This window comes from Bidens hawaiensis, unplaced genomic scaffold, assembly GCF_021521415.1.
Source record: "Bidens hawaiensis isolate Kalapana, Puna unplaced genomic scaffold, B.hawaiensis_p1.1 tig00022003_1, whole genome shotgun sequence".
In the NCBI taxonomy this organism is placed as follows: domain Eukaryota; kingdom Viridiplantae; phylum Streptophyta; class Magnoliopsida; order Asterales; family Asteraceae; genus Bidens; species Bidens hawaiensis.
Window position 1 is genome coordinate 173,534 of NW_027493410.1, and position 15,062 is coordinate 188,595.

Genomic DNA, 15,062 nt, shown 5'->3' on the forward strand with positions numbered 1-15,062 from the left:
TCTACTCCGTTCGCGTATGATGATGATGATGCTCCGACCGGCGATGGTGATGATGATGCCGACGTCCGGCACGGCGGCCGACGCCGCAGCCACGTCCGTTCGCGTCTCTGAGCCAAAACGAAACCCTTCGCGAGGCGGTGTTGCGAGGCGGAACCCTAAATCGCGGTGTTGATGTTGCGTGGCGATGATGATGACGCTCTACTCCGTTCGCGGTGTTGCGACGCGTCTCTGAGCCACCATTTCTCCACCATGATGATGCCGAGGCGGAACCCTAATCACGTCTCTGCTCCCGTTTCTCCACCCATTTCTCTATTGTACCAAACAAAGGAAATGATTGTCAATTCTCCACCCATTTCTATTTCTCTCCAATTCCATTTCTCTCCCATTTCTATTTCCATTTCTTCCCATTCTTTTTCTCTGTACCAAACACCCCCTTAATGTTATCAACGACTGTCTGACGATCATGAAGTTGATTCCGACCCTCAATGTCTTGAACATCCCTTAAAACTTACATAGAGTGTGTGCCTGTGACTGTGCTCCGTCACCGTCATCCATGGACGGTCACCGGCGACGCTACAACCACAGAAATAACCGCTTCCGTCACCTGCTTCCGTCAATCTCCGCCATCTCCGGCGCCATTCTTCTCCTCTACTTCCTCCTCTCTATTCTCGCACCTTCTCCTGACCACTTTACACGTCATCATGCAACTGTAAGTTCATTCTCATTTCATCATCACATAACATCAATTTCACTTCATTCATTTTAATTTTCATCTTCAATTACAGTTCGATGATGACGTCATTCACGATGCACATACAGTTCCTTCAATCTTCAAAGTTCCGGTTAGGTTTACTACATTCTACTGCTCATATTACAATTAGACATCTGCAGTTCAGTTATTAGCCGTATATTTGATTCAGTTTTGTTCTAATAGCTGATTTATTACATTATTATATTGCTTATATTACAATTAAACACCTGTAATTCAGTTATTAACCCTAGATTTGATCCAGTAGTTCAGTTATTAGCCCTAGATGTGATCCGGTTTACTTCTAATAGCTGATTACTATATTATATTGCTTATATTACAATTGAACTTCTGTAATTAGGTTATTAATCCTTGATTTGATCTTATTTTGTTCTAATAGCTGATTTACTATATTATATTGCTTATATTACAATTGAGCATCTGTAATTCACTTATTAACCCTAGATTTGAATATTTGATCCAGTAGTTCAGTTATTAGCCATAAATGTGATCCAGTTTAGTTCTAATAGCTAAGTTATATTACTTATATTATGATTGAACTTCTGTACTTAGGTTATTAATCCTAGATTTGATTCAGTTTTGTTCTAATAGCTGGTTTATTACCTTGCATTGCTTATAATTTGGTTTTAATCGGTAGATTTGATTCAGTATTGTTCTAATAGCTGGTTTACTGTCTACATTATATTGCTTATATTACAATTGAACACTTGTAGTTCAGTTATTAGCCCTATATTTGATCCAATGTTGTTCTAATAGCTGGTTTACTGAATTATATTGCTTACAATTCAGTTATTAATCGTAGATTTGATCCAATTTTGTTCTAATAGCCGGTTTACTCTCTACATTATATTGCTTATATTACAATTGAACATCTGTAGTTCAGTTATTAGCCCTAGATTTTATCCAGTTTTGTTCTAATAGCTGGTTTACTGAATTATATTGCTTATATTACAATTGAACTTCTGAAGTTTGGTTATTTAGATTTGATCCAATTTGTTCTAATAACTGGTTTACTCAGTTATATTGCTTATATTACAATTAGACATATGTAGTTCAGTTATTACCCCTAGATTTTATCCAGTTTTGTTCTAATAGAGTAATAGCTCATCTAACTATGATGTGCTCGTTATTTTGTTGAGATCTAGACTGGTAGCAGCATGATTAGTGACAGAAATCTGTGGAGTACAAGTATGTCAGATTTCTATTATGGGTGTAGTAATGCTAGCAGTCATTTTCCAAGTAAGTGGTTAACAAATCAAGTTCCACGAAAATGCATAGATAGATAATGTAGTTTTATATTCCTAAATCTTACGTTGGTTTTATTTGGGGTCATGTTTAACAACAGAAGCTCAATCGGTCACGCGACCTAATCGGTACTTGCTAATTGCTACAAGTGGAGGTTTAAACCAACAAAGAACCGGAGTGAGTCTTATATAATTATTTATATTTATAGTGAAGTTATGCTATTTATGATATAATTTTTCCTGTTTGCTCAGATTACTGATCCTGTAGTGGCTGCACGAATTCTAAATGCTACTCTTGTTGTCCCTAAGCTGGATAAAAAATCATTCTGGAAGGATGCCAGGTTAGTTATGAAACTGTTTATTTTACCTATAATAATTAGATAATAAGATGTTTATCCAAATTAGACTAGAATGAAGTGGCAAATATGTTCCAAAACGCAAATCAAAACACCCCTTAAGTACTTGTATGTATCTAATTTTTTTTCTTACAGTACTTTTTCAGAGATATTTGATGTTGATTGGTTCATATCAAGTTTATCGAAAGATGTTAAAATCATAAGAGAACTCCCTCATAAAGGTGGCAAGAAATGGTCTCCATACAGTACTCGTGTACCTAGGAAGTGCAACGAAAGATGTTATCATATTTGTGTACTCCCTCTGTTTTCCAAAAGGCGTGTAAGTTCTTTAGTTCTTTTAATTATTATTACATGAAGTTTAATAATCTATTAAATCTGTTATTTTTAACAGGCCGTTCAGCCAAGCAAGTTTGATTACAGACTTGCTAACAAGTTGGAAACCGACTTTCAAAAGCTTAGATGCAGGATAAACTACCATGCTTTAAAATTTACTGATCCCATTATTAAAATGGGTCAAACACTGGTCAATCGAATGAGGAATATGGGCAAACACTTTGTTGCTTTACACTTGAGGTATGACTTTGGGATCTACGTATATGTCCTAATTATTTGTTTTCCACTTCATTTCATGATTATTCTTTTCTTCATACATAAAAAGTAACAACAGTCTTCTGTTCTTACGTTAGGTTATTAGTTAGGGCTAATTGCAAGAAAATGCAATTTACTGTTCTTTTTTTACTGATTTTTGCAACAAACTTCTTTTATAGCCATTTATTGCAACATACTTGCTTATCTCCCGGATTATTGTCAATTTGTCCCGAAATACTTGTCCACTTTAAGAAATAGATAGTTAATACTTTACTAAAATTCTTATTGTATCCTTATCATTTAGTGTTGGAAGTTGTTGATTGGTATCTTTAGTGCAATAAGGGTAAAATTGGTATTCTGCTAACTAAATTTTGCATTAGCTTTATATTTTGAGTTACTTAGAAATATAGGGACTAAACCTGAGAATTGGGCAAACCACCAGGATGATTTTAGTTAACTTCTATATTTCATATCAATACAGGTTCGAACCAGATATGCTTGCATTCTCAGGATGTTACTATGGCGGAGGACAAAAAGAAATAAAAGAACTTAATAAAATACGAAAAAGATGGAAAACTTTACATGTAAGTGCTTAATTAACAATTTTTAAATCTTGCATATATATGCAAATATGATTATTTTTTTATACGATTTTTAAAATTATTTACAGATTAGTGATCCTGAGAAAGAAAGGAGGCAAGGGAAATGCCCGCTTACACCTGAAGAAGTTGGTTTAATGTTAAGAGCACTGGGGTATGAAAAAGATACTAATATTTATGTGGCTTCTGGTGAAGTATATGGCGGGAATGAAACATTGAACCAGTTAAGAGCGCTTTTTCCAAATATTTATTCTAAAGAGACCATAGCTACTGAACAAGAGCTTGAACCATTTTCATCATTTTCTTCCCGTATGGCGGCTCTAGATTTTATGGTGTGTGACGAAAGCGATGTTATTGTTACCAATAATAATGGTAATATGGCCAAAATATTAGCTGGACGGAGGTGCGTTTTTCTCTCCTTTTAGGTTAAGTATATGAGCGTGTTCATGTTCGTTTGATAATGGTATAAACAAATGATTCGTGAACGTAAACGAATGAACTTAACTAAACACAGATGAAAAAATATAATTGAGCGAACACTATTTAAAAGTAAAAATGAACATCATATGTTGGACCAAAAAAATAATAATAAAACTAGACTAAATTGTCATTGGTCATATTTTAATTTCATAAAGCTAGACTAAATTGTACTTGAGCTAAAAATTCTTAAGGATGTGTAAATAAACGAACATAAATGAGCGTAAACGAACAAACATAAACGAAAATAACTAATGTTCACGAACATTAACGAACGAGACATGCATTCATGTTCATTTGTTTAACACTTTAACTACGTGAACAAAATAGTTTGTTTTTGTTCGCTTATTAAATAAGCGAACATAAACAAACTTCCCGCCAAACGGTTGATGTGCTAAAAGCGGTCTATAAAAACTTAACCTAAACTAGACACTCTAGTTTTAAATTTATAAACCTAGACTATACTAATGCTAGACCACTAGACAGACAAGTGTACCTATCAACTGCAGTAAAGCCTAATGAAGTCCGGATATCGAACCCAAAGGACACTAGCGACACCTAAAACTAGACTCTGACTTAAAACTTAATAAATATATTTAATTGGTTTTTGTGTTTTTTTTATTTATAAACTATGAACTAAAGAATACTTAAACAAAAACTAACACTAACACTAATTTTTTTATTTTATTTTATTTGATAATTAATTCTTATTGAGACTAATTAATTAAACTAATAAATTAAACTTAAAACTCTTAAGACTTAGACGAAAACAATAACGAGAAAGGCGTTACCTAGGCTTGAAATCCTATTTGTGAATCTTGGATGCTTATCGGCTATGGAAACTGTGATGGAACCGGGATCTAAAGATACAACACCCTAGACATCCTAGTGGATCCCTGATCGATCTCTGGGTGTCACCTAAAAGGATTACCTAAGGGGCGTATGACGCAAACCGGTTGGTTGGATTTCCTCTCAGTCTCTCCAACAATATTAAAGTACTCTAATGACTAGATCACCTCTCAGTCTCACTAATCACAATACATCCGGGAGTGTAAGGGACATAAGGAGTAACCTAAAGATGCTCAAAAAGACTTAGGATAGCAAAAATCAAAAGACAATAAGGGGGAAATCCACTCTCGTGTAATCCATACCCAAACCGCCTAATGAATAAGACAACCCCAACTATCTATTACCTCTCAGTCTCAAGATAGGAAGAACACTTAAAATCTCTAAACCCTCAATCAATAGTTCCTATGGATTATGTCGACTATCAACCATAAAATGGTTACGAACACAGTAGGTAACCTAATATGTGTCTACACATGAAAGGCTTTCACAAAGATGCATATGGAACGATTGAATAAAAGTAAATTAATAAAAAGCATGCATATTCATCTTTTCAAATACCAATAAGTTGGTTACAATAATATTAGTCCAACACCAATAACCAATAAAACCGACAAGCAATCCAAAACTCAACAACTATTCATTCAAAACCTAGGCAACTAATAAAGTTTTAGCCGACAATCATGTTCAAAACAAGAATAAAATAAATTGGTTCAACATCCAAGTTCATAATAAAAATAATAAAGTTAAACCAAGAGAACTGGGTTCGAATGAGTCGGTGTGAACCCGAACACCTTGAAGATATTCCTGACTTGCTTTGTGTCACCTGTTACCGCTCCTCCTTTATTCCACCGAAACTTATATCTTCCAAAGTCCTCAAGATTCCCCAAACAAAATAATAACAATTACGTGAGGCTGTAGGGTTTTTTTTTTCAAACTTTTCGGTTGCTTCTTTTTATTATTCACAAGTCTTTGTTTCTTAATTGGCCCTTTTCTTTCTTGATGCATCAGCCCATTTACTCCAATAGCAACCCTTAAAATTGTATTTAGTATTTTCATCTTTTTATTGTGATCCCTACAAAATCCACAAATAAATTAATGATCATCAGAATACTCTTAATATGATTAATAATTAAAACTTTCAAGTTTCCACCACCAAAACCTCGACAATTTCTTTTCTTTTTTTAATTATGACCACAACCCACCACCATGTGAATTAATTGGTATTAAAAGATGTAACATTATATACCAAAATTTCTTATGACTAAAATTAATTAGCTTTAACCATGCTTAAACGTTGGTATTTCTTTTTTTCTTTTCATTTGTATCTTGGTTAGTTTAAATTAATGGTTTTAGTTTGTTCTCTATTGAAACCTTTATTATTTAAAATGAGCCAAATAGGAGTAATTTTCAATAAAAGCTAGCTCAAAAATACTTAAAAGTGTATGGAATATTTATATAATAATATGTATAAATGAGACCACATCAACGGTTTATGAATAGTTCATTGAACGCTCGGTTCATTTACAGGTATAGCTATTCATCGAAATTTCTCATTTTCTCATGTTGATATCACGATAAAAGTATAATTCTTGAACACTAATAAATCATCGTATTTAAATTTGCTCTAATAATATAAAAGTGCATCCATTAATATCGCCGCTAAAAAAAATAGTGTTTAGTTTATTTATTCTTTAAGTAAAATCACAAATTATCATAATGCTAATGTTTTATTTTAATGTTACAGAAGATACTTTGGACACAAACCGACAATACGCCCAAACGCAAAAAAATTGTCTCGTTTATTCATGGACTGGAAAAACATGACATGGGAAGAGTTCTCGTCACGAGTTCGGATTCATCAAATAGGTTTCATGGGGGAGCCAAATGAATCAAGGCCTGGGCGAGGTCAGTTTCACGAAAATCCGACTTCGTGTATTTGTGAAAAACCAAATCATAAATCAAAAACAGTACCACTTCCTCGAAAAATCGGGAATGGGATACCCGAGGCGGATGAAACTGATAATGATGAATATGTAGATAACAGTCAAGAAGAATCATATAACCAAAATGAAAATGAAGACGAAGACGAAGACGGGATGGTGTCTAATCTTCAGTATCTTCTGAATGACACAAGTGTGGAAGATTTTACCACGGGTTTGGATGAAAACGACTTGGAAGACTTGCTTTCGCATTGAGAACAGGTCAGGCTTACAACCAAACGGGTCAAATGAAAACGATCAAAGTGCGTATGTGATATTGGCCTATCAGGTCCGCTGGCAGTAAATTTTGTAGATATGGACTGGCTGGGTGATGGGGAAATGAGGAGTTTAGATTGTAGATACGGACTGTTTAAAGTTATGTATAAATTTAAAAAAAATGTAACGTATTTGTTGTAAAAGAAATAAAAAAGAACAAGAAAAGGAAAGCTTTGAGGGTGTAGAAAATATAAGAATTCGTGTTATTTCGATGTGTAATAAGTTCACAGTATAGTAACTTTAGACACATTATACGTTGTAGACACAAAATGGAGTATTAGTTAGAATATGTAAACATAGAATGAGGTTTACGAGAGGGTGTCAATTGTATCGGGTTGATGGACTTTGGTTAAGAGTTGAATAGTTTTTTTTTTTTTTTTTTTTTTTTTTTTTTTTAACCAGATAAAAATAAAATTTTATTTATTTCTACTGATGAAACATGGAATAGTTGAACCTGAAAATGGGTGATGGACATTTACCCTAACTCAGATATACATGGAATTGTATAACCCAAACACGATTTGATCGCATGTTATTCTAAACGGCTTGTGATTAGTTTGTGAACGTGTGAAATATATTGATGGTTAGCGAAAGTGGTGAACCATGTTGGCAGTCAACTTGTTTGATTAATGGGTTGATGGCCGGCTTGTTTAGTTAGACAAGTTAAATATGTTATTTTTTTTATTTTTTGGGAACAGCTTCTAATCTACTCATATAAACCACTATACATGCACCTTGCAGAATTTAAACATTCGGCCTTAATAATAAACAGGGAGGCACCTTACCACAAGGTTGCGTAGGTTAATTTGAGCACGTTAGATATGAAACGTTGAAATTTAATTAATTCTGTGTTGTGTTTCAGATAATGTTCAGAACTATCGGCCCTACTTATAAATCAAGTTCAGCTTTGTATACTTTTAGGGTGTATGTCAGGTTGGATTCGAATAATTGGCCGTTTTAGTAGAAAATTCATAGATTCGATAACCAAGTTTGGGATTCCTTTGAATGACGTCAAGATTTGAATATCCTGAACCCGAATTTGAATTCATTACCTGACTTAGATTCGAATCAAACTTCGAATTTTAAGTCTGATTAAAATCCAAGTATCTTTTATATGGCTTTAAACGATTTATCTGTGTGCGTAGAAAATCAATATATTTATTTTCATCTCATAATTAATCACAAAGTTTTAAATAAAAATGTATTTTTGGGCCCTTAAAATTTCCCTTGGAATTGCATAGGTTGTGGGGTTCAAATACTTATAATCCTCATGTTTCAATGAACGTTACAATCGTGATAGATCTTGTGGGTGCTTTTTGCTCCGAAAGGTTAAGAATTGACATCAAACTTATCCGAAACACTCAAAACATATTCTTCTTTAGGTTTTAGTATAAGACGAAATTTTTAAAAATAAATGTAATGATTGTTAAGAAAATTAAATTCTAAATTTGTCAAGTTACTTTACAACAATTTACATTAGGTATAATTTGAAATTATTGAAGAAAGTTTAATTTAAAATCTGATCAATACAAATTTAGTCCAAAATTATTAGTTACGATTATTATTATATCAAGAGCCTTGATGTCTTCAAATATGTAAGATACATGCAAGAGAAGTCGAGATGATGTCACTCTAAGAAAATCATACTAACAGGCTCGACAAAAAACTCAAATAGAGTGAGTTAAGTCGCTTTATATATACATGACAAATATTAATGCGTTTGTTTATAGGAAGATCATTGCCTACTGGACTATACCAAAAATTAACAGCACTGACTAAAATGCTCGTCGAGTTTTGCTCCAACATCAAATTCTTTTATCACGCTTCTCTGCATCATGGCATATTTGTTTTAACTTAAAGCTACTTTTCTATATAATTATAAATAACTTTGACAAAGCTCAAAATTATACTTACAACTTATAATTCAAAACATGATGATTTTGATTATAATTACTATACCCTTTTTTTATTTAACTTTAATTAAAAATCAAAAACTTTTGTTCAATAATTCGTTCGATTATATAATAATAATATATATTTTATAAATTATTTTTGTTTGCAAAATGAAAAAGGAAGTTTTCACTTTTCAAAGCTTGGTTTCCTGGTTCTATTCCAACGCCGCATATGTAGTTGTCTTTTCGAATTGACACGTGGCATTACTAACAACCATGACTGCCATGTCACTTGTTTTAATCACACCTAAGATCCTACGTTGGCACCTTATCCATTTTCCAAGTATGTCCGTCAACAATAACATCACTTGTTGAGTATTTAAGAAAATAAGTAAATCAAAATAAATTTGAAGAAAAAATATTTTACACATTTTCTTTTATATTTTACATATTTTTATTTAAACTTTGTTATATTATGAGTTATAACTCGTAGATAAAATGTGAATTTCTAATCCCGGCACAACTTAAATACAAAATTCTTAAGGTTGGTTTTAGTTTAAACGAGTTTCGAGTCCGGTTTGGATTAAATCCAACGGATTCATATGTAAAATTGTTTATGTTAAAACTGAAGACATGATGTATGTCTAAATTTAATATGTCAAATATGTTATATGAAAAAAGTTAAAAGAAACAAAAGGAGTCACATTTATGTAACTCTTTTATACAATTTTTTGGTTATGTATAAATAAAGTTATATAGAAAAATAAACATGTGGCGTGTATATGTAGCATTATTTGGTTTGAAGCCGAACGAATAAAAAGTAAATTGAATAAAAGGTGATTAAATTTTAAACAAATTGCAAACTTGGTTTTCGGTTCGGTTCATTTCTAATAACTAGTTGTATAAGAAAATACGAGTATTTAGTTTTTGTCATTTAGTCCAACCGAATTACAATGGTGGTCGGTCTTCATAATCAACTCAATTCAATAAGTAACGGTAAATTAAAAGAAATAATAATAAAAGGCTATTTTGTCATATCAACTCAACTCAACTCAACTCAACTGAATTACTAAACTAAAACCGAATTTAATTTTCAGTTTAAGTTTAAACTAGCTGAATCTATCCCTATTTGATTTCCAATCTTAATCGAGAAATCTTCAATTCAGACGCATCAAAACTAAACCCGAAGTCCCGAACCAATAAACACCCATGTCTCAATCAACAAGTGAATACAATACTTATATTTAGATTAATTTGATTCATAGCGTGTCCAACTCAAAACTATAATTTCGGTACAAATCAATCAACCAACAAAAATTAAAAGACTATTTTACCCTTATCCACGTGTCATCATACCAATGGAATAATAAGATATACTCTGACCATGAACTCCAAAATCCACCACCATCGTTATAAATATATCATTCAAACTCCTTCGATTCAATCAAGCAAACAAGCCCTCATAGATTTGCTGCTCAATTATTAAACCCAATTGTCAATCTTTAACTCTAACGACGTCGTTTAATCCACAAATTTCAGTTCAAAATCACATAAAAATCGCTACTTTTTGGGAAACTTCGAGTTTTATGGGTTTTGGTTTTACGTCAAATGCTAATTAGGGTTTTGATTGTTTGTCTTTCTGAGCAAAACCCAGTAAAAAGGTCTTCAATTTGCAACAATGGCGGCGAATTTGACGGTGCAGCCGTCGTTTGGGCTGCCGCCGTCAAATGTCCGGCGAAAGATTTTGATTCGGAGCTCTGATTGTATGATTAAGTGTTGCTGCTCCGGCAAGACGACCCGGATCCGGAAAATTGGTCATGGGTCGGGTCGGAAAGTTCGAATTCAAGCTGCCCCTGCATTGCCCTTTGCATCATCACAGTATGTTATTATTATTATTATTATTATTACATTTTAATTGTTGTCTGATTATATTTTTATATAATATAGGGGTGTGCGCGGATCGGTTTGGGTTACCAAAAACCGAAATTTTTGAAACTTTGGTTTTGAATTTTCGAAAACCGTTCAACGTTGGTATTTCCGGTTTTGTCATTTGCGCTTGAAAGTTTTGGGTCGGAAAAAAAATTGGCTGAAAAATAATAAATTTGAGCCTAGACTATTTTGTTATTAACTAATAAGCTAAAACCGGACCATTTCGGTTTTTATGTTATTGTAAACCGTTCAGTTTTATTTTTCCAGTTGAGCTTGAGAATCTTGGCCGAAACAAAAATTGGCTGAAAATAGTGAATTTATTTAAGTCTAATTCATTTTGTTAATTAATAACTGATTGATTATTATATATTTGGACTAAAATATTTGCGTCACGTATTTATTAAATTTATATAAGTTACTTACTATAAATGATAAAAATCTATAAATTCTTTTCGGTTTTTTCTCTTTTATTTACTTGCAAAACCAAAACCAAACCGTCGTTCGGTTTTTGTTTCAGTTTGGCTTCTTTGTTTTTTTTTTTTTTTGTTTCATGCACACCCCTAATTAGAGAATGACACTGGTTTATTCAAATAATTAATGCCAAAAAAACATTTAGTTAACCAAATCATAGTACATTGGAAATGGATTAGAAAGTGTGTTATATTTTGAAATTTAAATTGCATTTTAATGTTGTAGATCCTTAATGTCTTCACGACAAGAAAAATTCTTTCCACGCTGTACACCCAAAAATTTTGGGCCCCAGTTTCGTGACACTCCACCAAAAAGAGGTACTTTATGTTGTTATTGTTATTAATCATGTGGCCAAATATTATTGTGTAATTTTAGAGCTGTATAATAATAGTAATAAATGCTGCAAATTCATTGTTGTTTAAACACTCAGGTTTCACTTTTGTTTCATTGTTGTGAAATTTTATTTAAATATGTAGATTTGTCATGCCTGTTTAAATATAAATAGCTGATGTGGCATCTTGGTTGTACCAAACGGATGATGTGGCAGCCCGGGTTCGTATAACAAGCATCCACATCATCCATGGTGTGAACGAGCCGAGCTGAGCCCGAGCTCGGCTTGCTTTAACTTACGAGAGTCATTTCGAGCTCTTTTTCTAAACCTCGTGCTCGGCTGTGTGTTGTTTCTTCAAGCTTGGGCTCGGCTCGTTTATTGTTTATTTAATTTATATGCATCTTTATATACTTTTTAGAAAAATTTTAAATGAGCCTAAGGTCGGCTCGAGCTTGTGTAGTACCTTAAACGAGCCAAAGCTCGGCTCGAGCTCGGCTCTGCAGTGTGAAATTAATGCATAGAAGTTCAAAAGAGAGAAAATTAAAAATACGCAAGGCTCGGTCGACAAACCTAAATGAGCTTCCCATACAATTCTTGAGCTCGGACTCGATAACTAAACGAGCTTCATTTGAGGCTCGTGCTCGAGCTCTGGCTTGAAAAGGCTTGGCTCGTTTCTCGCCTTTTATCGCTCCGAGCTTGAGTAGCTCGGCTCGTGTGCACCCCTACTGCAGTTTTATCCGGTTGGGATGCCAAGTCAGCTACTATACCCAATTTGCATTGGTGAATTTTATGATTATTTTGGTATTTGATGCATTTTTTTTTAATAATTATAGACACTGGTATTGCAAATGAGAAGGATTGGGGCATAAGTTTAAACGAACATGTGAACGAGTCGGGTGTGAATGCGGATGGTAGTACATGGTACCGAGAAAGTGGGGAAGATTTTGGCGAAAATGGATTAAGATGTAGATGGACTAGAATGGGCGGTCAGAGTCACAACGGTCTTTCAGAGTGGAAAGAAACGGTATTAATTACGTGTAATAATTATAATCTTATGTATTAATCACTTGTATAAAATGGATTTGTTGATGTCATTGTCAGTGGTGGGAGAAAAGCGATTGGAGCGGATACAAAGAGCTAGGTACTTCTTTATTCGATCATATAAATGGGACCTGCGAAGATAAAATGAAACATATTACATACCATAATGCGTTTATCAATATTATTTTTTTGGTGATGATGTAGGTGTTGAGAAATCTGGAAGAAATTCTGAAGGGGATTCGTGGTGGGAAACATGGCGAGAAGTTCTTTACCAAGACGAGTGGAGGTTAATATTGTAATTTCTAGCAGTTTATGCTCATTTTAATCTTAATGGCGCCTATTGGTTTTTTGAATTGCAGTAATTTAGCAAGGATTGAAAGAAGTGCACAAAAGCAAGCAAAGTCAGGCGTAGAAAATGCCGGTTGGTATGAGAATTGGTATGTTTAAATGAGTTTTATACAACCAAAAAATGTAGCTTTCGCAATTTGCAGTATGTTTAAATGAGTTTCAAAATGGGTTCTGTGTCAAGCTAGCAGGTTAACCCATTTATTAATTTTTCTGATTTTTAAACTGTGTTTTATATAATAACTTGAGCTACTAGGGGTATTTTTTAATGCCAAAAGTTAAAATTGTAAAAATAATATGGCATATAGTTTAAACATTATTGATTCAAAAGTTAAAAAATAATTTGAAAATTTAGAAGTTTAAAATATTAATATGTAAAAAAATTGGGTTAAACGGTTCATGCTCGCGTCATCTTTGTGAATACACGTGTCGTGTTTCAGTTCATGAGTGTGACACAATGTTCTGGTTCGTGTCAAATATTCGGTTTTTGTCAGGTTCGATCCGCTAACCTACGAACACAACCTGTTTAGCAGGCCTAATATTATATATGCAAAATACTATTACAATATAGTTCTAGTTTTTTAATTATTTATTTTATAATACGATTTAGGAAGTTGCATACACCCAAATTAGACTTTTAGGCGACTTTCAATATTTTGGCCCGTTTGAGATTAAACACAACCTGAATTGACCTGTTTTCTTACAAAGTTGTTTTGTTGTAGGTGGGAAAAATACGATGCGAAAGGATGGACCGAAAAAGGAGCCCATAAGTACGGTAGATTAAATGAACAATCATGGTGGGAAAAATGGGGAGAGCATTATGATGGAAGAGGATCTGTTCTCAAATGGTATTTTTATACTTTTCATTCCCCTCATAATATTATATAATCAAATTCAAAATTCGGATGGTTTAATGATGTTCTTTTAGACTTAAATACTTGTCTGTTTTGTAACTTGCAGGACAGACAAATGGGCTGAAACTGAACTCGGTACCCGATGGGGAGATAAATGGGAAGAGAAATTTTTTGCTGGTATTGGGTCCCGCCAAGGAGAAACCTGGCATGTCTCTCCTGCTGGTGAACGTATGTCTCGTATTTGTTTTAAGTCTCATAAGTTTAATAAATTGTATAAACTTACCAAACATTATGACATGAAAATGAAATAGTTACTAGTACTAAAGTTTTCTTCCATTTACCATTACCAGGTTGGTCAAGAACATGGGGCGAAGAACACTTTGGAAACGGGTATGTTTGTATTAAGAGTGTTCAAAAATCGTTGAAACTGACATTACCGTCTAGTTATTTACATATTGAATTTACCTATTTTACTCTTTTTTCCCTAAAACTCTAAAAATGTTGGGTTATTTACGAAATTTTAAAGTCCCTGGCCCGATCACTCCAGTATGCTCGAATTTATTATTTTTCAAAAATTATATGTATATATTTAAAAAAAAAAAAATATGTTTTCTTAATGTTTAAACCCAATCACTCAACTCATTTAAGCGCATTTTTATTAAAAATCTTATTTATGTGTTTCTTGCATTGTAGCAGAAAGGTGCACAAGTATGGAAAAAGCACAACAGGTGAAAGTTGGGATATTGTTGTAGATGAAGAAACTTATTATGAGTAAGTTAATTATCTTTTTATTATTATTATTATTATTATTTAAAGCCCTAGTCATTTTTGTGCATTATCTAAAACCAAAACCGAACTTGACTCGCACTTTTATCTTGTGATTAAAGGGCCGAACCACATTACGGGTGGGCTGATGTTGTTGGTGATTCAAGCCAGTTACTATCAATCCAACCGCAAGAAAAACCACCCGGTGTGTACCCATATTTTGACTTTGGCTCAACCGCCTCTCCACCATTGCCTAAAGATGACGACGACGATGGCAATGACCCTTCACCGCCTTGA

At 33.4% G+C, this 15,062-nt stretch overlaps 2 protein-coding genes across 2 annotated transcripts; both read left to right on the plus strand.

Moving 5' to 3' along the window:
• Positions 1 to 553: 553 nt before the first annotated feature.
• On the plus strand, positions 554 to 7,077 carry LOC143564424 (O-fucosyltransferase 6-like). The gene is made up of 10 exons (XM_077051701.1): positions 554 to 709; positions 786 to 842; positions 1,915 to 2,008; positions 2,115 to 2,191; positions 2,266 to 2,354; positions 2,505 to 2,688; positions 2,761 to 2,942; positions 3,439 to 3,541; positions 3,628 to 3,959; positions 6,627 to 7,077. The coding sequence occupies exons 1-10, from the start codon at positions 554 to 556 to the stop codon at positions 7,075 to 7,077; spliced, it is 1,725 nt and encodes a 574-aa protein (XP_076907816.1).
• Positions 7,078 to 10,707: 3,630 nt separating this feature from the next.
• LOC143564440 (protein EARLY STARVATION 1, chloroplastic-like) lies at positions 10,708 to 15,062 on the plus strand. Its single transcript, XM_077051713.1, has 11 exons — positions 10,708 to 10,907; positions 11,655 to 11,746; positions 12,594 to 12,784; positions 12,862 to 12,901; positions 13,006 to 13,087; positions 13,161 to 13,238; positions 13,869 to 13,994; positions 14,107 to 14,228; positions 14,351 to 14,390; positions 14,697 to 14,771; positions 14,888 to 15,062. The coding sequence occupies exons 1-11, from the start codon at positions 10,708 to 10,710 to the stop codon at positions 15,060 to 15,062; spliced, it is 1,221 nt and encodes a 406-aa protein (XP_076907828.1).

Coding starts and splice junctions, on each gene's coding strand:
- LOC143564424 (XM_077051701.1), top strand. CDS start 554: ATGGACGGTCACCGGCGACGCTACAACCACAGAAATAACCGCTTCCGT. Junction 843..1,914: donor CTTCAATCTTCAAAGTTCCG/GTTAGGTTTACT, acceptor GTTGAGATCTAG/ACTGGTAGCAGCATGATTAG. Junction 2,355..2,504: donor TCATTCTGGAAGGATGCCAG/GTTAGTTATGAA, acceptor TTTTTCTTACAG/TACTTTTTCAGAGATATTTG.
- LOC143564440 (XM_077051713.1), top strand. CDS start 10,708: ATGGCGGCGAATTTGACGGTGCAGCCGTCGTTTGGGCTGCCGCCGTCA. Junction 10,908..11,654: donor TTGCCCTTTGCATCATCACA/GTATGTTATTAT, acceptor TTAATGTTGTAG/ATCCTTAATGTCTTCACGAC. Junction 14,772..14,887: donor GATGAAGAAACTTATTATGA/GTAAGTTAATTA, acceptor TTGTGATTAAAG/GGCCGAACCACATTACGGGT.